The sequence below is a fragment of the Alosa sapidissima genome, chromosome 17 (assembly GCF_018492685.1).
Source record: "Alosa sapidissima isolate fAloSap1 chromosome 17, fAloSap1.pri, whole genome shotgun sequence".
NCBI classification, from domain to species: domain Eukaryota; kingdom Metazoa; phylum Chordata; class Actinopteri; order Clupeiformes; family Clupeidae; genus Alosa; species Alosa sapidissima.
Genome location: NC_055973.1, coordinates 16,306,046 through 16,328,529, shown reverse-complemented (window position 1 = coordinate 16,328,529; position 22,484 = coordinate 16,306,046). Strand labels below are relative to the sequence as shown.

The 22,484-nt window shown below is 43.1% G+C and overlaps 2 protein-coding genes across 6 annotated transcripts; both read right to left on the bottom strand.

Moving 5' to 3' along the window:
* Positions 1-202: 202 nt before the first annotated feature.
* On the bottom strand, positions 203-4,902 carry LOC121688678 (tripartite motif-containing protein 75-like). The gene is made up of 6 exons (XM_042068425.1): positions 4,594-4,902; positions 4,339-4,440; positions 3,923-4,165; positions 2,407-2,432; positions 2,118-2,251; positions 203-1,843 (listed from the first exon to the last, which is right to left on the bottom strand). The coding sequence occupies exons 1-6, from the start codon at positions 4,846-4,848 to the stop codon at positions 1,131-1,133; spliced, it is 1,473 nt and encodes a 490-aa protein (XP_041924359.1). The 5' UTR covers positions 4,849-4,902; the 3' UTR covers positions 203-1,130.
* A 548-nt stretch (positions 4,903-5,450) lies between these two features.
* On the bottom strand, positions 5,451-20,650 carry si:ch73-173p19.1. 5 transcript variants are annotated; one of them, XM_042068419.1, is made up of 18 exons: positions 19,963-20,104; positions 19,774-19,857; positions 18,982-19,088; positions 18,630-18,769; positions 17,656-17,813; positions 15,353-15,508; positions 14,480-14,987; positions 13,135-13,236; positions 12,504-12,594; positions 11,401-11,618; positions 10,220-10,462; positions 9,759-9,857; positions 9,447-9,640; positions 8,851-9,025; positions 8,439-8,595; positions 7,989-8,142; positions 7,758-7,869; positions 5,451-7,666 (listed from the first exon to the last, which is right to left on the bottom strand). In XM_042068419.1, the coding sequence occupies exons 2-18, from the start codon at positions 19,774-19,776 to the stop codon at positions 7,479-7,481; spliced, it is 2,805 nt and encodes a 934-aa protein (XP_041924353.1). In that variant the 5' UTR covers positions 19,777-19,857; positions 19,963-20,104; the 3' UTR covers positions 5,451-7,478. The 5 variants fall into 5 exon arrangements, with proteins under 5 accessions (XP_041924353.1, XP_041924352.1, XP_041924355.1 ...); XM_042068418.1 differs by lacking the exons at positions 19,774-19,857; positions 19,963-20,104 and adding an exon at positions 20,454-20,650; XM_042068421.1 differs by lacking the exons at positions 19,774-19,857; positions 19,963-20,104 and adding an exon at positions 20,343-20,431.
* Positions 20,651-22,484: the final 1,834 nt, after the last annotated feature.

The window sequence follows — 22,484 nt, the reverse complement described above, 5'->3', positions numbered from 1 at the left end:
TCTGTGGAATGTTGTTAGCCGTCAGTGTCAGAGCAGAAATCCCCTATCTTTAATTAAGGAGCTTCCTCATGTGTTGGAAACTGACGAGCTGTCTTCAAATGAAAATATACATGACTTCTGCATTGTCAATCATTCTGTCTAAAATAAGCACATCTTTTGAATGAATCTGTAGTCATAGACACATTTATCAATTGTTTTTGGCTATAAAGATGTTTATCATTTAATGTACTGTTTGAGCAGTATTATTCATAATTTTAATATATAATTTATATCTCTGATCTTCTCTGACAAAAAGTGAAAAATGCACCGACCCCACATCCTAAAGGCCGGTATTTGTCCATCTTTGTAATTGAGCTTTTTCTTAGGGTCAGGATAAAGGTCATGGAATATATTGTGACAAAATTATAAAACACTATAACATAGTAAAACAAAAACAGTAAACCTTATTACATTTCTTCTGGAAAACAGGTCATGTAATTACCGTAACTTCCCAACTATTAGCCGCGGCTTATACATTGATTTTGCAATATTTCTTCAGCTAAGAGGTTAATACAGGGGGGCAGTTCATATGGTATTAATATGGTTTTGTTTTTTTAATTTGCATTAAACACTGTCCTGCAGCTTATACACAATGTGGCTTATACACAGGAAATTACTGTATCAGATACACAAATGTACTACTATCATGTGCCCTTGTCTAATTGTGTGCTGTATAATGTGTTGTGTATGTTCAGATCTCGAGCAGAAGTGCAATAAATGTACCTATTACTGGGAAATACTTTGACTAGTGCCAATGTTAGTGAAGAGGAACTTCTTCATTCTTCAAATGCATTTATGATTTTCATAACACCATTGTGCCACCATAATCAAATTAACCTGTAGAGGAGGTTAGTTGTTGGTTGGCTTTTCCGTGTTAATCAGTTGCTCTGAAGCCAATTTAAAAAAAGACTAAATTCAAGGCAGAGTAGGCACAATTATTTAGTTTATTTAATTTATATGGACAGCTCAAAGTGCTTTACAGAGACATATATACTATATACATATAGGCTACTTAAATTGGAAATTAATCATTTAAAAGTTAAAAAGACTAAGTTTGTTCTCCGGTAGTCAGAAGATAAAAACTGCAGGACTCAGGTGAGGGTGGGCCCTGGAGGATCATTGGTGGCATTTGCTGAGCCCACACTGGATTCAGTTACACCGGTACTTGCCGTACTTTCGGGCCTGTCCTCCTCACCCCTCTGGTTTGGCGATTCCACACTGGAGTCAACCATATCTGCTGGACTTTCAGGCCTGTCCTCCTCACAAAGGTCACACAGGACCAGAAAGGATGACTCGTCTCCCTCGGGGGTGATGTTGAACGCAGGCCGCATCTTCGTGCCACGGCGGAACACAAAGTTGTGCATCACAGTATCAGTGGCAACGTTGTAGAACGTCAGGCGCTCCTTATCATAGTCAAGGAACAAGCCGATGAAGGAGAGATCCTGCTCTCTCACCGGGGTGGAAACATCGTTTTGCAGCGCTGACAGCATGCCTGCATCCGACTCCAGCATCCAGGACAGCTTCTTGTGTCCCAGTGGGGACGTCCCAGCCTGCCTGCCTTCCTCTTCCTCCTCTCCCTCCACACCCACCGCCCAGCTCCGACACCCTCGCACGTCCACCTCCCAGTAGTGCTGACCAGCTGTGAAAGACTGTTCAGCCAGGACATGCAATAGGGGATCCGGAAGTTGGTTTGGTTGACTTTTACTCCGCAGATCCTTGGCAAAGACAGTCACCTGTCTATTATTCTCAGATACTCTCAGCTTTTCATGTGCTGTAGCTTTGTCAAATGTGATGAAGTCAGCAACTGCTCAAAAAGAGATGGTGATTAACTTGTCAGCAGGATATCAGTTTTATGTTTATGTTTTATGTTTATTAGTTGTATATGATGATAGAGTTGTTAGAAATAGAGATATTCCATGAAAGGTTGCTTTATATAGGCTAGAATGTATTTCAGTTCATTATAGAGTAGGTAGCAAGTTCACTTAAGTGGTTTTATTTATTAATAGTTCCCACCACAAGGCAATAGGCTACATAAACAAATAACCCCATATATTTATTATAGATTTAATTATGCTTACATTCCCATGGGTATTGGAGACAAGCCTTGCTCTTCTTCACAATTGCATCGACAGACTTCTCCAATGATTTCAGTCTGAGATCATCGTACTTAGGCTCCTCCCAGTCAACTAAACTCTTTCCAATGATTTCAATTCTAAAATTAATCAATGCACAGATATTAGTCACAGTAGTGACAACAATATTCTGATTTGACTTCAAAAACCTGATAACTGCCACAGACAATAGACATTTACTCAATGTAAGTCAATGCTTTCCCCAAGTCTAAATTACATATTAAGTTGTGCTGACCTTTTTTCCTGTTCCATGCATTCTTTCTATGAAGAGAAAAAGTGCATTAGGAGAAGAATTGCCCATTACCCTTTTTATGTTCCAGCAGGTACATCATATGTATGTATATGTATATATATAATTAAGGAACACTTTATTTTAGGTAACACATGTTATATATAGGTAATATGTGTAAGTATTAGTGCCTAAGAACTGTCATTACACATTTATTAGGTCCAAAAGATTCTGAAGGACTCTTCTCATCCTAACAATGGATTATTCCTACCGCTGAAATCAAGAAGACGCCTATGTAGTCACAAAGCCAGAACTGAGAGACTCAGGAGAAATTTTTATCCCCAGGCCATCCGAACTCTGAACTCACACTATACTGACTTTGCACACATTCACTCCTCAGCACTCTCAAACATTTCCCAACTCTGAACTCACACTATACTGACTTTGCACTCATTCACTACTCAGCACTCATGACTCCCCCCCCCCCCCCCCCACCACCACACACACACACACCTACAAGACTTTTAGCACTTTTACATCCCTCTCCCTATGCTACAGACCTTTTATTTATTTTCTTATTTCATCACAAGTCAAAACACACACACACACACACATATCTGACTTTCTCCAACTTTTGCACATCTCCATAGAACTTTTTATTTATTATTTTTGATTTCTCCTCCATCTACCCATGTCCTTCATTGCCTAGCCTTCCTGCCCACACACACACTACACACACACACACACACACACAGTCACTGCTCCACTCCCCTCCCGCCCACACACACATCTTCACTGTCATCACTCACATACATCATACATACAGTACTCTGCTTGCAATAGTAAGTCCCTGCCCCCCCCCCCCCAATACACAGCACATTGTCTCATGAGGAAGCTTCCCCAACACACATATTGCACACTGCCCTCTCCCCACATACACAGCACACTATCCCATCTCCCCTGTCATCCCCCCAACACACACACCAAGACCCATGGCAGTTGGGTTAGCCCCTTGAGCCGTGGATCTGCCCAAGGTTTCTTCCTTGGTAAGGGAGTTTTTCCTTGCCCCTGTTGCTCTTGGGTGCTCCTTGTTGGTGCCCCCCACCCAATCCCAATCCTCCCCCACCTTTTTTATGCAGCCCTTGCCACTTAATCTACTAAACCCCTCTTCTACTGCACTCTTTACCCCCCCCCCATTAATGCACAAATAGGCTGACACCAGACATAATACATACATACTTCCAGTAACTATATGCATGTGACAATACATACCTTGTTGAGCACTAATACATACACATATTATGGTTAACGTGTGTTCCCTAATCTAAAGTGTTTCCGAAAATTATTATGAAGGTAGCTAAATGTATTTAGTAGTAGACAATATTGATACTAACTGATTAAAAAATAAAACACAAGCGCGCACACAGTGGGCCACCAAATAAATTAGGGTCCTGAGTAACAAAACTTTTACTTTTGCTGACTTAACACCTGAGTGGTAGTAACAATTGACATTTAGGCCTACCAGCACAGCAGAACACAGCACACTGTTCGGGTCCTGTCCTATCTGGATGCGAAACTGTTCCAGTTTCTCATGGATGTCTGCTATCTCATTCTCTCCATATTGCTTGATCTCACGGAGTTGTGCCTTCGTGTGGTCCTTCTGTGCGTTTAAGAGTTTGAAGACATGCCTTCTGTTTGCCTCCAGAAGGTCTTTCAGGTCCATGAACTGAGCTTCTATGTTCTCTTTGGATTTATTAAAGTTGTCCTATATGAAGAGAAACGAGAGGCTGAATAGAATTCACTAGCTGACAAGGGTAGAATCATTTGAATAATGTTGCTATTCAGGTGTCATCCCATACACAACATTGTAAAAATACATTTCAATATATTTTTTCAGTGTGGCTCATTTTCAGCTCATATCCAGACAATATTTCTTACCTCTATAAGTTTAAGTCTGTGGTTGATTGATGCTTGTGTAGTAAAATTGCCTTGCTTTCTGATATTCTTTGTCAGTTCTTTGCTGTTCTTCATAAGTTCGTCCTAAAAAAAAATCAACAAAATAATAATTGCACTTGCTAAAATGAAATACAATCCATAATGTCTGCTTAGCGATATGTCAATGTAATTACTTTGAGCAACACTATTTTATGTTATTTTCCTGTTTGTTTCGAAGCTGAGAAAAGTTGATCTCACCATTTCTTTCTTGCATGCGTCTGGAAGACGTGATAACTCATGGTTGCGGTGTTCGCCACTGGACAAGCAGCTGTCGCACAGTGGCTTTCCACACTGTTGGCAGAAGACAATCAATGGCCGTTGATGAGTATTACAGGGAGTGCTGGCTCTCCCAGATGAGACAGAGGAGTGCCTCCCAGATGTGACAGAGGAGTGCCCCCCAGATGTGACAGAGGAGCGCCCCCCAGATGTGACAGAGGAGCGCCTTGAAGACATTTCAGTGTTGATCCTCCTAGAAGCACGAGAACAAGTGACACTGAATGACAGCACGAAGGCAATTTATCTTTCTTGAAGGAATGTAAGACAACCAGTAACTTGCCCTCTGCATTAGCAATGCAAAATGTCACAGACTCTTCCTGGAAAGTAGGCTTGGCTACTTTTTTGAACTACCTTAAGCCCTGTTTTCAAGAAGAGATTTTTTTTTTAATGATGCTATACAAATATATTTGTGTGGATTATAACCCTATGGTTATAACAGACCCCTGTACTACAAGGCTTGTTTATTACCATCCTCTATAGCATTCATTAATTTTCCAACATAACTTACACTACTTTTTTCTTTTTTTAAGAACACAAATGATCCAGCCCTCACTTAAGGAAATGACTCTGGACAACTTCTGTGGGACTTACAAGCTTCCAGTGAAAGGCGTGTATGCAAAGATTAAGATCCTCTTCAGAACACCGTCTCTCTTTTTAAAATGCAAACATTTTTGAATATATTATTGTGATATCATTCTGAAGCATTTCAGTGCCAAAGTGAGTCAATACTGTGTTGGTGATTGCATGCCACGAAGGGAAAAAATGAATCCGAGTGAAACCTCTATTAATGCATTTAATTCAACTCTGATTTACAGGTTACAAAATGCTCTGAGAGCATTCCAGTTTGCAGTCTTGGAAAAAAAAAAAACACACGTTAACAAATTGCAACCCTTGCGACATGGTAGTGAAGTATTAAGTTAACAGTATATCAAACAAATGAGCCGGAATCCAGATGCTTATTACCCTTTAAACTAAGTAACTAACTAAGTAAGTGTGCTAAAACAGTGATTCTTTTTTATCCCTGTCCACATATGCCTTCCAGGCTATCACTGGGTAGGGTGGACAGTGACTGATTTAATTATTTTATATCCAAGATTAGGTGTAATGGTAGTCAACAGGTGAGATGTTTAAACAGTGCCAGAGTAAAGAATGACCGGTCGTTAACAGAACATGAAATAAAAGACAGGTGACATTTTGTGAGGTCAGTCCTCACGGCTTATATTATGGCACTGGTCTGTTACTTAGCAGCTTCCAGACCTACAGATTTCATGCTGTGTAGCCTATATCTTTGCACAGATTACATGGAAAAAAAGGTGACGTTCACGCACGTTTGTTGTTGCTTGTGGATAATGACAAAGCACATCTTGGTTTAAAAAGAATTCAAACAGGAAATCACAGAAAAAGCAGGTAATCGCGAGTACAGTAAAGGTTCAACAGCACAACAGGAACTTATAACATTAATCAGGGCATCCTCACTTAAAAAATTCCCAAGACCAAAGGGTTGGCTATGATGAATGATGGACAACATTCCTTAAACATGACCAATGCCTGCTGAAACTCTCAGAAATAACTGCAATGCATCTGGTAGTTATGGGTAACATTGTGCACAATGAATCACAGGAAAAAGCAAGCTTGTGAGGAAAAAGGTATTGGTATATCTTGGGGTAAACTATATAAAAACTGGACAAATAAGGCAAAGCCTAAAAACCCAGTGACCAAGAAAACATTTCAGGGTTGTGTGATTCTCTGGACTAGTTTAAAAAGAGGAACTGCGTTTGAGACGAACTGACTATACTTGCTGAAGAATACGGTTGCCATTATAAGCTTCTCAGACAGCACATAGTCTGTGGGGATATAGGTGGTGAACAACAGACGTGCATTTGTTGTGCATGAATTTACATATATTTGCACATATAGTTCAGGCATTACAGAGTGAACGGACATGTTCTTACAGGGCATGTTTGTCTCTGGAGTATTTCCAGCATGCATATTAGTCTCCTCTGGTTCAGAGGTTTACAGGTGTGAGGCCTAATGATATGGGACTAAATGACCCCTTATCAGTGACAAATAGCCTAAAGTGAATCCTGAGCACAGTATTTGCTCTAGTCAGAAAGCACATTCATGCAAAATTAGTTGATTTCCACACAAACCAACCATATGTTTGCTTAAACACACCAATTACAGTTTCCTCTCTAAAAACGGATACAAATTTGATTGTAATATTTAAACAGTGCCAACAAAAGGAACATTTCTTTGGCTTCTATCCTGGGCAGCGTTTCTTAAGAGAACAGTCAAACAAAACAAAAAAAAGCAGGGAGAACACTGAGATACTGGGCCAAAACAGTTTCAAAACATTTAGCTGTGGTCATCACAAATAGTAAGGTGCAGCTACACAGGACTGACGTTGCTCTCAAACTAGAAGGTACGACTACTTGGCAGCAGAGTAGACAAACCCCTATTCCTCACTGGATTTCTAGACATCCAGTCAAAAGCCATCATGGCCAACAGGGAAAATACACACTATAAATACCACATTACTAAGCTGTTTTCCTATGGGAAGGAGGCTGTGTGTGTGTGTGTGTGTCTCATCAACTTCCAGTGGTGGGAACCAGTCAAACAACTCCAGACGAATCCAACACAGTCTGATCCCTGAAGGCCTGTCACCATCAGCCTGCTCATGTCTACCCAAGCCTCGGGCCCCATTACCATGCGGGGGCCCATACACTCAAGCCGCCTCAGCTCTGAGTGGCTGAGATCGGACAGGTTTCGCTTAGGCAGGGCGGAGAGAGTGCTGGGGCCTCGGCACCTCAGTTAATGGCCCCGTCGCCGTCGTCATCATCAGACACCTGGTCCATAGGGATGACGCGCGTGTGGCTGGCACGGACGCTGGTCAGCAGCGGGCAGGAGGAGATGAGGTTGGCCACGCCCACCAAGGTGACCCCTGAGCTGTCCAGGTTGATCTGGCTGAGCTGGGTCTGACGCAGGGACTTCAGCCCTGCGGGACGAAGGGGGAGAAGTTTAGGGGCTGGACTGGGCTGTTGTACTGATGCCCACCTGGCCTGTGAGACTGCAGGTCGAGTGCTCACCATGGTCTGTGATGCGCGTTCTGCTGAGGTTGAGCTTCACCAGCTCTGAGCAGTGGATCAGGCCTCTCCTTACCACCGTGTCTCCCACTTGAGTACTGGCAAGGCCCAGGACCTGCAACAGACACATCAGTGAATACAGCAATATTGATTATTAGAATATGGTGAGAGAGTGGTCAGACATTTGGATTTGACCTTTGGATTGGAATCTGGGGGTCGGGGGGGGGGCTGTACCTGCAGATGTGGTAGGCGTGTGATGAGGGCGGCCACGCCTCGGCTGGTGACGGCACAGCGGTCCAGACACAGCTCCAGCAGCTCCTGCAGGCTGGCCAGAGACGGCAGCCCCGCATCAGTCACCTGCGTATTGCACAGCGACAGCTTCTTCAGCCTGAGGACACAAACAAGGACATGGCAGAGGAGAGATTCACTTTAGCCCAACGGTGGTCACTAGCTTGTGTGTGTGTGTTTTTTTGTGTCTGTGTATGTGTTTGTGTACATGCCTGAGAGAGAGGAAGAGACAGAGAGAGATAAACGGGAAACACCTGATTTGCTGATGCCCTGTACAAATGTGTTCGTGTGTGTGTGTGTGTGTGTGTGTGTGTATATATATAAATATATAAATATATAAAGTGTGTGTGTATGTGCATCAGGGGGTGTATGCGTTCTGACAGTGTGTCACCAGACCTGGTCATGGCAGCCAGCTGTGTGACCCCTTGGTCAGTGACGTGGGTGTAGTCAGTCAGGTCCAGCTCTGACAGCATGGCGAGCCGTGAGAGGAAGACCAGCCCGCTGTCCGTCACAGAGTGTCTGCCCGGCAGAGTCAGCTGAGTTAGCCTGAGACCTACATGTACACATAGAGGGCAGGTTGACAGAAAGAAAGAAAGGACACACACACACACACACACACGTGTATCCTTCAGAAACAGAGTATCCTTAAGTTATGCTATGTTTATTACAGAGAAACACACAAACACAACAGTCAGAAGGCCAAATGTCATCTCAAAGCAACTGACACAGCCTCAAATGGAATGGGTACTTGTACCAATTTATGGTGTCGTAAAACACTCACACAGACAGACACGTACTGTACACACACCTGAGATGAGCTCCAGTGTGCGGTTACCATCGGTGATGGGGATGCCAGCCAGACTGAGGGCAGACAGGGTGGAATGGGTTGCCAGGTGCTGCAGAGAATCCTCCCTCACGCCTGTGCCGTCTAAGTGGAGCGTCTGCAGACAGCGCAGCTCAGCCAGGGCCGACACATCTGCTACCTGAGAAACACAGCACAGCTGAGCTGCTGACCTGCATTTTAGCGTCCTGATGAAGGATGCCCTCAAAGCGGCCACACTAGGAAATATGACATGTTCGGCGCAAACATACAGTATCTGGACTGTATAAAGCACATGGAGAGATGACGGCTTTAACGAAGTTTCGTCACAAGGAATAACTAGGAATGGGACAGCACCTTGTATGTTTTTTTTCATATGAATGGATACATACAGTTGTGTTCACATAAATAGCTTGCGTTGCATAGAGTCAAGTCAACCGAGTGAATGGGGTTTCCGAAGTAAAACAGGAACTGTGTAATGTAGTTTGCTCATTCTGGCCAGATACACCTGTTCATAAGTGCCAGAAAAACAATGGTTTGTATGTGCAAATGTGTGATCACGTCTGTCTGAAGTGTGTGTTAACCTTGGTGTGCTTGATGCTGAGCAGACGCAGCTGAGGCGTGCAGGAGGGCATCTCGGCGAGCGTTGCCTCGGTAATGGCTGTCTGGTTCAGACTGAGCTGGACGAGGGAGGACGGGGCCGAGCGCAGGTACAGCACCATGCCGCAATCGCTTACTTTGGTCTGATCCAGCGCCAGGAATGACAGACACTTCAGACCTGTCCACAAACAACACAGTAGGTACGAACAGGAGAGTTAAGAGTATTGACTTTGATAGAATAACCATTAGCATTATGGCTGCATTCTTAGCTGTGAACCGTAGCCTAACCACAGTACCTGTGATATGTTGCAGGCAGCAGTCAGTCAACTTGGTGCAGGAAGACAAGTTAAGGTGCTGGAGTTTCAACAAGCTGGATAGGACCGAGAGCCCAGAGTCTAGGGCAGAAACACACACACACACACACACACACACACACACACACACACACACACACACACACACACACAGTGAGCTGAGCACCACTGAAACCTGTTTTAAAACTGGCTGTTTTATAGTCTACACAAGCTATGCAGATGCTGTGCTAGACGCAACGCTCAGGCAGATGATTTAGAGCCCTTTCATAATCGACACAAACTATACAGACTATTCACCCTTATCTGAAACATTGACACAGCATTTGCACTTGTGTTCCGTTCGCTTCCGCATAGCATGTGTTGACCCTTAGACACAACCCCAATACCAATCTCTCCGACCTCAGTCAGAGGACCTGTCCCTCCGACCGGACCCCCCGGCTTGCCTGTGATGAGTGGGGAGTTGACCAGGCTGAGGTGCTTGAGGGCGGTGAAGGCTCGCAGCTGCCTCAGCAGCTCGTTGGTGGAGTACGAGTAGCTGTTGAGCACGAGCTTCTGCAGCGGGCAGCCGAAGAAGAGTTCGAGAGTGCGCGGCCGCAACAGCCTCTCGCGGGCCATGTGGCCCAGCAGCAGCTCAGCCAGCTCCGGGGTCAGGCCGGCCAGACTGCTGCTGTACTGCATACTGGGAGCTGAGGGGAGTGGAAGGGGCATATGAGAGAGAGAGAGAGAGGGAGAAATGAATATTAGCTTTCTATGCACCAAAAGAAATTGTGTTCTGCAGGAAGAGACATTTTTTTATAGTTATATTTTTATATAGTTATTTTATATGAGATTCCCATGCAATTGAAAAACAATAACTGAATAATAATGAGACACCAACAGCACACAACAGACCCAGCCTGTGTTCAAAAGACTAGCCCTTTGACTAACCTTTCCTGGTTTTGATAGGACATGAGACTTCTGCTGTGATGAATTGCTTCCATTACTGCCATCTATCTATCTTCATAGACTCAATACTCAATACTTTTTACTTTACTTATTACTCACATAGTTGTGAATAACTCACAAAGTAAACAAAAGAGCAGATATTATGCTTCATAAAGAAATTATGCAGAAAATAACCTAAAGTTAAAAAGAAATCAACTTCCCATTAATAATGAGTTCGGATGGAAAGAATGAAGGAAGTTGGTTATGAGATTATGACCCAGATAACTGATAAGCCAAATACAAATAGGTCACAATTAAGTAGACTAAATACTCAATACTTTGAATCACTCACAAAGTTGTTAATAACTCACAAAGTAAACAAAAGAGCAGATCTTATGCTTCATAATGAAATTATGCAGGAAATAACCTAAAGTTAAAAAGAAATCAACTTCCCATTAATATTGAGTTTGGATGGAGAGAATGAAGGAAGTTGGTTATGAGATTATGACTCAGATAACTGATGAGGCAAATATAAAAAGGTCACAATTAAGTAGACTAAATTAGAGAGAAGGGAACAGACAGAAGTCAACAAACAGGCTGTTTTCCCTTTCATGTGTCACGCGTAATTAAGGATCGGCATCGGGCAGGGAGTGCCCTAATCTTATTCAGACTCCAGAGACATTTTTTTGGACACGCTCACCGGTCATGAGCGTGACAGTTGCACGTGTAGCCATGACACAGAGGGATGGCACTGAGGGCGTCCTAAAGGCCTTCTTCGGGGGGGAGGGGTGCCCCTGGGGTGCCAGCGGGTCCTCCTGGTGCGCTGCCCTCTCAAGGCGCTGCACTGCCGCCTGCCCTGCGGCACCTGGCAACACCTGGGGCTCCTCTGGGTCTGCAGGGTCATCAGCTTCAGCTTCCCTAAACACACACAGATGTATTCGCAAGTACGAATACATTTTAGGATCACTGTCAGTTTCAATCTGGATTTTATCCAAATAAGTACCCTGAAGCTGGGTAATGCTACAGTATACTGAGTAGATCTCCTTTTCTTGGCATTAATCCAAATAGGCAAGTGAACTACCAGTAAAAAAACAACAACATTGCAGTGTTGGAGCCCTGCAGTCAGGGGAGGAGAACATATGAAGGGTTCAGATGCAAAAGCCTCTAAATGCCACCTATGTCAAAAATGAGATAAAGATGGTGAGGGGATGCTCTCCACACATAGTATACGCTAATCAAATAATTTAACTTCTAAACACACTAAATACCACTCTCTTCCTGGTCTGAAATATCGATTTATAGGCAAAAACCTATAGGAGCCTGAATTTAAATGCTCATTTAAAAGAAAAGTGGTCAGACGGATTTAGAGGGTTTTGCATCTGAACTCTTCATATGTAGTTCTTCAATGTAGTTCTTCTACCTTAACATTTTCAAACTCATTTTGATGACACCCTGACTACGGAGAATAGAGTCTCTTACACTGCTGATGTGCGACCCAAATGCCTGGGATTGCACTATGAAATATTGTTGTCTTTTTTGATGATTTGGGTACCCCTTAATGGTAAATGGGACATTGAAAATTGAAAAGGGGAAAATCCTACAATGCATTACTTTAAAGCAAGAAAAACAACAGGGTTGTGGTATAAGGAAGTTCAAACCAACAACACACACCCTCATGTGACACACCCTCATGTGTACTAACAAACCTGCATAATGAATATAAAAAACCCCCACATATTTCTGAACTTGTATTTCCAGCTTAAGACGTATTTTTGTGCGGCAATTGCAAGAATTAGTGCTCACCTGAGGCGATTTCCGTGATCAGGCCATCGATGTCGTGGCTCCAGGGGCCCTCTGCCACGGTTCTCAGGGAAGAAGGGCAACCGCGGGAGACCTGCAGTTGCCAGGAAGGAGAGGACCTGTTACATTCTATAATAGTCTCAATTCCAACCTGACAGTAAAGTTCAACCAACCCCTATACACACAAAACAAAACACACACACACACACACACACACACACACACACACACGTAATATAACACATGCCTTTTAGTAACATTCTGCTTTCCTCCTCTCTGCACCCTGTAAAAAGCTCCTTCACACAGATAACTCCAACACGTAAGCCGTAAGGGCGTGAGGATAGACACTCTGTGGATAGAAGTGGACTCTGCACGGACTCTGGATCAGGGTAAAACTAGGACAACCCCGGCCATTCACCTCTTTCTCAACCTCTACCTTTTCTGCCCCCTCTTCCTCAGGGGCATTCTACCAGGTCGCTTCATAATGTAGTGACCACACATGCCAGGAGATTTTGAAACATGAGGTCATGTGCCTCTGGGTTGAGCCTTCCTCTGCGCTACCTAAAAGCAGTTGTCTAGTGGCCCCATGTCAATGAAATATTCCCAGGACAGCACAACTGGATGAGCAGTTTACCATTGAGCAGGTATTGGGGGTCAGGCTCCTCCTCTGGACGCTCCTCATCCTCAGAGCTTCCGGCGCCCTCGACGTCACCTGGCACCAACTTGTGGCCTCGACCTAAAAGATAAAAAGGTGATCCATCATTAGAGCCTCCTCGCACTGGTCCGATTTGAGTGTGTTAAAGTATGGGTCATTCCGTGTCAAATCAGACAGAATGCAGGAAAATGGTTGCTGCACCGTCTCAGTTTGTCTACATGATGTTAAGTCCCAAACCATAGACCTGTAAAATATTTTTGTTCCATTCCAACGTATCCGCACATTTTTTCACCTTGATTTTCCATACATTTTACACTCTCAAAAATGTCTCATCATGGAGGCCATGTTTGGACATTAATATCTTAAAAAGCTTTATTCCAAGCCTGCCCAGAGTCTGTAGGATGAGAGACAAACATGATTTCAGTATGACTTGGCCATTACAAGTCTGTACTGCAGGCCCTAGATTTGGGACAAAATGCAAAACTGTTGGGGGTATATAATAAAATATTGGGGGTATTGTAAGCTCATTTTTTTTACCCAAATTGGCAATTGATCAATCAGTATTTTGTCTGCAAATACAATATTTTATTAATGTTGAGCCAATATTTGAGGTCTCCGCAACAAATACACAAAGATATTAAGGATAAAAAGATGTGTGATTGCATTTTTTGCATGTTTTGGTCATTTTCATAGGACTAAAACGGTATGTGGGGTAGCTAGTTGTAACATGAAAATCAAAGTGGGAATAGCTTGGTTTATAGTCATTTCATGTACAAAGTGCCAATGATGATGTCATTCATAGATCAATACACTTACTTGGTTACATTGTATACCAATGCACTTTCATTCTTGTCCCTGAGGTAAAACAATGACTTTGATTCTATTTACTTATTGTACAACATTGGCACTTTGTACATTACATGCTCATAGACTGCTATTGCCACATAGATTTTACTAGCTACCCCACATACTATTTTAATCCTCTGAAAATGACTGAAAAACACAACCTGCTCGTGTTTAATACTTAAAATGTTCAAGCCATTATATGTAGAGAGCAAGAACCTGAGGTGCGTTCAAATTCGAAAACATAGGCGAACGCACCCTGTGATCTGATTAATCTTGTGTAATTAATTATTAATAATGTGTTATCACTATTTCACAAATACCTACACTGGGCAGGTAACTGAAACATTCCGCTCGCTGATCAACGTACAGTATACCTTTGGAAAAAAAAATAGACCAGTCTATTTTAAACAATTTTTACGCATTGCGAACGCCCCCGCCCCTGTCAAACCTTCACTCCAGGCTACATGCGTCCTCTCACCCCAGAAGTGTGACGGGCCTGAGAGCGGCAGCCCCACACCCGGGATGCCGGCGTAGCCCAGCGCCTCCTCCCACACCTGGTGTGGCAGTAGAGGAGGAAGGCCCGGGTGCGCCTCCTGTTCCTCCTCCTCCGCAGCTGGCACCTCCCCGGGCAGAGGGGCTGGTTGGTGGTCAGGGGCAGGGATGGGGACGGGTACAGGGGCAGGGGCAGCGTGTGGCATAGGCTCCTCCTGGGGCTGCCTCGGGGCGAGTCGGGGCGCAGGGCTGGGTGGGTCGGCGGGCGTCTCCGGGGGAGTGGTCTGGATGCAGAGGGCAGCGTTGGGCGTGAGACCCAGGGAGTGCAGGGAGCAGGCGAGCTCGGCCTCGCCAAAGCGTTTACGTGGGAATCCCTGGAGCAAGGAAAAGGTGGGCAGGGAAGGGTGGCGTCCGGCAATGTGCTCCACCACGTGGCGAAGGGGGGCATCGGCTGGGAAGCGCTCCCGCATGGACTCCCCAGAAGGCAAGCGGATCTATCTCAGCACAGGACCATAAACAGAAGACAGAAGACAGAAGACAGAAGACAAGGACTACATTTAAACAGAGCCATTAACTGAAAGGTTGAAAAACATCATAAAGCAACAATAAGCTTGCGTGGCCATACCTACAGTATAAGTCACCAGCTGGTAGGCTACTTCATAGCTGACTAAAGAACTGCACAGCAGTCAATGAAGCAGCTATTAAAAAGACAGTCACTCCGTCCTACTTATATGGATCACATTTACATCTATAAATAACATGGATTGAACATAGCAAGGTGGACAGAACGGGAGTCCTGGCCTCTAAGAACATCTGCAGAAGAAGTCTGCATAAACCATGTCTTTGGCTTTGACCTCACCATCAGAATGCAGTGGTTATCCACGCTGGTCTGGACGCGGCCCCCCAGCTTCTGGCCCTGGACACCGGCACCGGGCGCCTCAGGGGCATCGGGCTGACTCTTCTCGTGCAGGATACGCCGGTCCTCAGCAATCCGCTTCAGCACCAACTCACGCTCCTGGAGAAAGCACACAAAGTGGTATCAATATCTTCATTATTCAAGGTGGTATCAATATCTTCATTATTCTGTGGCTTCTTATTATGAAATGAATGAATGGCAAACATTTTACACCGCCTCCATCTCTGATGTAACCGTGATGTCACAATGACTATGTTTACATGCAAACCAATAATCGACAATTGACCTTATTCAGATAGATTGATATAAAACTCTACAAATAGATACAAAACTTTTATATACTTTACTCTTTTAGATTATATATTATTATAGATAGATTATGGGGTTTACTTGGAGTTTGATAGAATATTCCATCCATATTCCCATTAACATGTAGTCATAGCATAGATTATTACTAGCAAAAACGGATGATTCTGTAAACGTTTTTGCACCGGAAATTCAAATAGGGCGTTCTAATGCGAATAAGGTGAATACAAGCATACAACACATCTCAATAATCCAACTAAGATCAGAATACTCAGATGAAGGCAATCAGAAGCTGTTTATATGGCAGTGTCTAATTCAGGACATTATCTAAATTGGGTTGATATCGGAATATGAATGTCCATGTAAACGTCCTCATTGAGTTTTATAATGTGGTTTTGTATGTGTACACTTCACTTACAATATCTTCATATTTCAAAAGCTGTTTTGGTGTAAATTAGGCTCAACACACTGCACAACTACAATTGCCATTTTAATGCAATGTGTCATGTTTTGTAGGCTTAGCCTTTATCTAGCAACACATTTTTACAAGAGGGTAAATTCATTTGAGTTAAAAGCTGCTTTGCAGACAATTTCAGAGAGAAAAGATATGACAGGCTGCAGTCAGTTCAGTTGGTATACAAGCTGGGTTCACTTAGCTGACGTTGACATCTTAAATCTAATAAGGTTAGTTTTGACACTGCAGTACAAGGTCCACTCTTTTAGAGAGTGCTCTGCGAAAAAGGGAATTATGGGTAGACTCAAGCTGTCGATCTGAGTCAAACCAATCAATAACTCTTCTCTGATCCTCTGAGTAGATCCCGCCCATTAAGTTCAGTTCAACTTGTTAACAAAACTGGACTCATAAAATAAAGAGGACTACTTAGCAAGTAAACATTTTTAGACCACAAGCAGAGGCCTAATTCAGTAAAAACAACTTAAGTCTGTGATCACAAAGTAATGTAAATGTAACTGTAAATGTGTTTGCAATGCAGATACTTTAGTTTTCAGATCATATGCAGACATCCCAACTTCCAAAAAAAATAATAATAAATAAATAAAAAACTTTAACCTATACAATAATGTCAGTACAACAAATAAGGAAGGCCTATAGATAGAAATTGTGAAAATAAAATATGTAGATTTTGGTAGTTTAGTCTTTTCATGTAGCCTTGGCAACTAGCCATCTAGTAGGCTATAGGCCTGAATAATATGCACATGAATTGACACTTGTTAAACTCACCTCAACATGTCTTTTGCAATCATTTAACCCGCTGTGAGCAATGCTAACAAGTCACTGTTTACAAACAGTGCAGCGTGCAAGACTAGGTCCATCATTATGTTTTACTCTTATGAGACAAGGGTAGCCTACACTTTGAAATGGGTGTTACATTTTCCTTTTTTTGAGGCACTGACTCTACCATGACGCTCCTGTTTCTACTGAACTGATTAATTAAGTTCGGGAGAAAAGACATAAAAGCCCGCCTACACTGAAAACTGATTGGTTGATTTAGCGAAACAGGCCAATCAGGATGCTCTCTGTCTTTGATGCGCTCAGACACACACGCACCACCTCTCTCTCTCTCTCTCTCTCTCTCCCCTCGTGTGCGCGCTACACTCAGATGCACACGCGGTCTCGCATGCGCGCTCTTGATCGCTCACTCTAGATTCCGGGAGATTTTATCTAATTTGCGGGCGTCAGGGAGCCGCTATCAATATGCGGGAGACTCCCGGAACTTCCGGGAGACTTGGGATGTCTGCATATGTTTTTAATCACAAATTAAATTGAAAAGATTGAAACATTTGCAGTAATTTGCATTGCAGTATTGCAGTTACATTTGCAGTAAAATTGTTCTTCAAGCTTGCATCTTCCACATCTCCACAGTGGCTCTGGCAAGGTTAGAGTTGTACTCTACTCTATACTGACCACTGTGGTTCCTCACCTGTTTCTTCTGCTTCTTCTCTGCCCGCGCCTCCTCGGCTCCTCGCAGCCTCTGCTGCTCCTCAAAGTTGCTGCGGTCTTGCCTGATGCGCAGGTCCAGTGGCGGAGGCTCAGCGGACGAGCCCGGAGCTCGCAGGGGGCACAGCGTCAGGGAGGCACCTGTGGAGATGTCCAGAGGGAGTACCGTCACACCGGTGTGACGGGAATGTTGGGAAATTAACATTCTAAAGAATATCTGGGTTCATTGAATTCAACATAGAATTTTAGAACCTTCAATTGTTGCGGAACTTAGAATGTTCAAAAACCTACACCTTTAAGGGTTAAGAGCAGAGTGTGGAAAAGGTTGCACTTGAGTGTTTGCCATGAGTTGTTGGTTATGTTTGGTTATGTAAGGTTCTGGGGGATTGTGGGACTGAAACAAAGATGATCAACTTCAAATGGCTTTATGGGAAAACTCATTATTTCTAGGGTGTAATTAAAATCAGGTATGTAATATGACATGACAATCTGTGGCTAAAGTATTATATACAATATGACAACTAGTGTTCTCTTGCACTGTCTAATGTCAGTGTTTATTGGTGTACTATCAGAAGGAAACAGGACAAGGGCTGTAGGCATAGAAAGGTAACAAGGAAGCCACTATTTTGGAGAAAAAAATACTACTTTCTCAGTGTAGATTTCCAGTTGAAGTATTGCATTGAACAAGCAACTTCGAGCAAGAAAGCTCTTACAATGCTTGCATTTAATTAGATTCCTGGAGGGATTACAAACTTTTAGAGGATTAATTTGCTAGGCTCAGTTTTTTGTGTCCTGCAATGGAAATAAAATCTCCAGTAATTAAACAAGAACGAATAATAAAAAAAGACCAGCCTTTGAGAAACGCATTTTAAAAAGCCTCCAAAATAACACAAACTGATTAGGAGTAAAAATTTAAAAGTAAATCATTTAAAATGATTATCATACAAACACACCAACCTGTTCTCTCTGGACTGTCTTTTGTGGTATCCTGAAGTGAGGGGTTCTCTTTGGGTGGATTGAAAGCAGAGAAAGCTGTGCCTGTGGGCTGGCTGGGCTGTTTCACCAGTTTGTGTCTGGGACTTCCAGCTTGCAACAACCTGGAGAGAACAAGAGCCAATGCAATTACCGTGGCTACACACAACAGGCCTGGTCAATAGGTACTAGCTTTTGTCAAAAAAAATTAGGAGGCTGACACTTCAGGCCATACTACACCTTGCAGTAACTATCTAAATATCTATAGTGAATTTGTATAGGTAATTCAGCATCACATCTATTGTAAGGGCTCTAGTTTATATTAATCCCAGCTCACCATTCTGCAGCCTCTGGCACTGAAAAGTGTCCTGCTCGAACCGCTGCCTGAATCTGGTCTTCACTGAAGCCCATCTCATTAAGGGTGCGGAAAAACTCCCCGATAGTCTACAGCCGTGGACACAATGAGAAATGGAGGACACAACTGCTTAAATGAAAACTTGGGAGGGGGAAATGGAGAGGGCTGAATAACAAATATGTTAACAAATACTTCACAGACACACAATGGAGAGGGCTGAATAAATACTTCACACAGACACACAATGCATCAACACACAGAGACAGACAGGCGTATGTGACAATCATTGTTCCTCAAGATCAACAGCAGCTTGCTACTCAAAGGTAGTGGTCAATGTTCCTCTGACAGAGTGGCATTAGCCTCATTTACACCAGACTGCATCTCAATTGAGATGGCAGAACAAATGCAAATTTGTCAAAAGTTTGTATGGGTATTCACAGGCTAGGGTGACATTACAGATATCTACAATTAAGGGATCAGCTAATCAACAGTGTTGACATTGATGATTAAACTCTAATTAAATGGGAGATTGCTGAAGTCCCTAACAACTGTCTATCTATTATCTTCATAACAGTGTTAGCCAGAAAGTTAGCTAGTGGTTGACTTACATGGCTGTTGGCTAATGTAAACATTAACATAAACATCACTTCACTACCTGACAGTGGCGAGCCAGACAGTTTGGTGGTCTGGTTCATTAACGTTACCATACTTTGAAAGCAATGTTTAACTCAAGTGGCTTTCTCTTGATAAGGTATACAAATGGATAAACGTTACCATAACGTTGAATGTCGTTAAAATCAGCTAACACAAACGTTAACATGTATGATCCAGCTGATGCTGAGACAACACCATCAGAGCCTCCATGAAACATTGACAGTAATTTGTTAATTAACTTTAACATGTTAACGTTAGGTAGACATTATCCAGCTGAATGGCTATAAGTTGAGAAACGTTCAGAGATACCTGCTAATGTTAGCTAGCTAGTAGCTAGTAAGAACGTCGCTAACGTTTGCTAGCTATCAAATGAGTTAGCTAAATATATAGTTTCAGTTTCAGTCATCCTAGTCACTGCAATTAAAGTGCAAATCTGGTAAATACGACAATGTTAACGTTACAGTTAGCTAACAAGACCTTACTTAACGTGTTCTATATCACTAGCTAACGTTAGCTGTTATAACCAATACAAAGTAGCATCTCAACGTTAGCTATGATAGCAGGCAGGCAGACATCGGTTAGTTAACATTAGCTAAAACGATGTTCAGACTGTTACTTGACAGACTTTGAAGTTGGATTTAGCAACAACGTTATTTCCATAACTAAGCCATTTCGATGACGTCACCTACCCCTGTTTGCAAGAAGAAATGTCATTTTAATTTGTTTTGCTAGTTAGCATAACATTACATGGATGAAAGGCACATTCTAGTGGGTTTTAACGTTATCTGGTTTAATCTCACCGGAGAGGAATCCATGCGTACTACACTCGGTTTCCTCTAATGTTTAAGGAGAAGGTAAATATGGCAACTTGCTGCGTTGATTGTATTATGGCTATTTGCTTACTAGCTCAAAAGCTAGTTCAAGCATCAATTTGCCTTGCCAGTCAACATTTGCAAGTTTCGTCCACTTCGCGTGACCACTGAATCCAGTAGTTATGATTGACTGTGTAGGACACGCCCCTGACACGGTACTTACGTATCTCCTGAACTCACTGAGCTCCACTGTAATGTTACCCTACTGAAGAAAGAAATAACTGTCACTCATTCTTAAACTCAAGAAAAGAAAAGTGTGTGTAAATGCAGACTACACTATTCATCATCTATTTGACTGCAAGCACAGCCAAACCAAAATACAGTAGCCTAGGTATGAACCTACAAGCTTTTAGGCCTACAGTCTGGCTGTGCATAGTCAACAAAGATACCTCAGTGCTAGCAAGCTTTTATCAGTTACAACTTGACTGTTTATTTATTTATTTATCTATTTATTTTGCAATGTTTTGTATTTTACTCACTAGACTCCAGAAACTGGCTGCAGCAGAGACTTAAGTTGATCAAAACAATATTGTACATTTATAGGTCTTCAAACAGCAAATGTTGCAAAATGTAAGTTATGAATATATCTATAGTTCTTTAATAAAGGAGAACATGAGACCAGATCATGTGATGTTAAATGTTAAATGTTAATGTAAAGTTAAATATCTTTTAGGTGAGTTCACTCTATGTTAACCACTGGCAACACATATAGCCTACTGGGCCTCAATAGCGATAACGGACAACCAAGTCTTGTAGCCTACTAAACTGCCATCAGAGTCATGAACACAAGCAGAATTTGAACACTGACATGTTTCTAGAGTCTAGATTACTTGCTGTAAGTGCCAACAACACAAAGCAGGCAGGGTCCTGGCGAGCTCTTAGGCTGTCTTAGGCACGTCTGACCTAGAACTGCAGCAGCAACATGGTAGACACGTGCTGGCTTGAGGCCGACAACACAGAGTGGTCAGTGTGAGCTGACAGGCTCCCGTAGCCCACATTGAGCACACTTGACATTACAGTAGAGACTGAGACAAGATGTGACACACACATGCTGGGTGGGTGCCAGTCACATGTGTGAAGTTGAAAGCACAAATCAGGCTACCAATGCGGGCTATAAATGTGGGCAAAGGTATCACAGAAAGCCCAGCTTGCACTTAGACAGATGTTCAATCCAAGATGCTGCAGGCCTGTAGCCTGATGCCTTTTATGCTAAAATGATAGCCTCCATAAGTCAGTGGGCTTTGACAGTTTATGGCCCTCTGCTTGACCCGAAACAGAAAACGGTTCTCTCCAAGCATAAAGTGTGTAGCCACAGCTGGTCCTGACTGCTGAGAAGTGAGCCAGCCAAGAGCGACAGAAGGCAGGCAGCTCAATGACTGCTAAAGGGTGAGGTCCACACTTTAGGTTGGTAGAAATTATTTGGTTGCTGGAGCATGAGAGGGGCATAGAGACTCCTGCTGGCATTCTTTGATGCTGCCATATTCTGCCACAATAAAGCTGTAAAACACCCTCAGTCTGTCTTGTGCAGGAATTGGGTGGATGGCATGCTTCAATGTGGTGTGTTTCATTATTTCCTGTCTCAGAATAGGAGCGTAATGAGGAGCCACTACCGTGGGTAGAATTATTGTGGAAGGTATGGTGAATTAACTGTAGCCGTTTGCAATCATTTGGAGTACCTATGATTGTGCATGTTCACCAATTGCTGAGGTAAGTAGTGAGGTGTGGGGGTGTGCAAAGGTGTGTGCTTGCCAGAGCATTATGGACTGCAGGCAAAGGCAAGAAATATCCAAATGGGCTGTGTGAGCTGCATGTGGGGGCGTCATGAGTAACAGTTGTCATTGTAAAAGTGGTTGTGAAAATGCACAGGCTTAAGCCAGGTTCACATTGTATGCGCAGCGCCGCTGTGCTATGCATATTTGAATTGCCCTTGAATTTCCCCTAGGGGATCAATAAAGTATC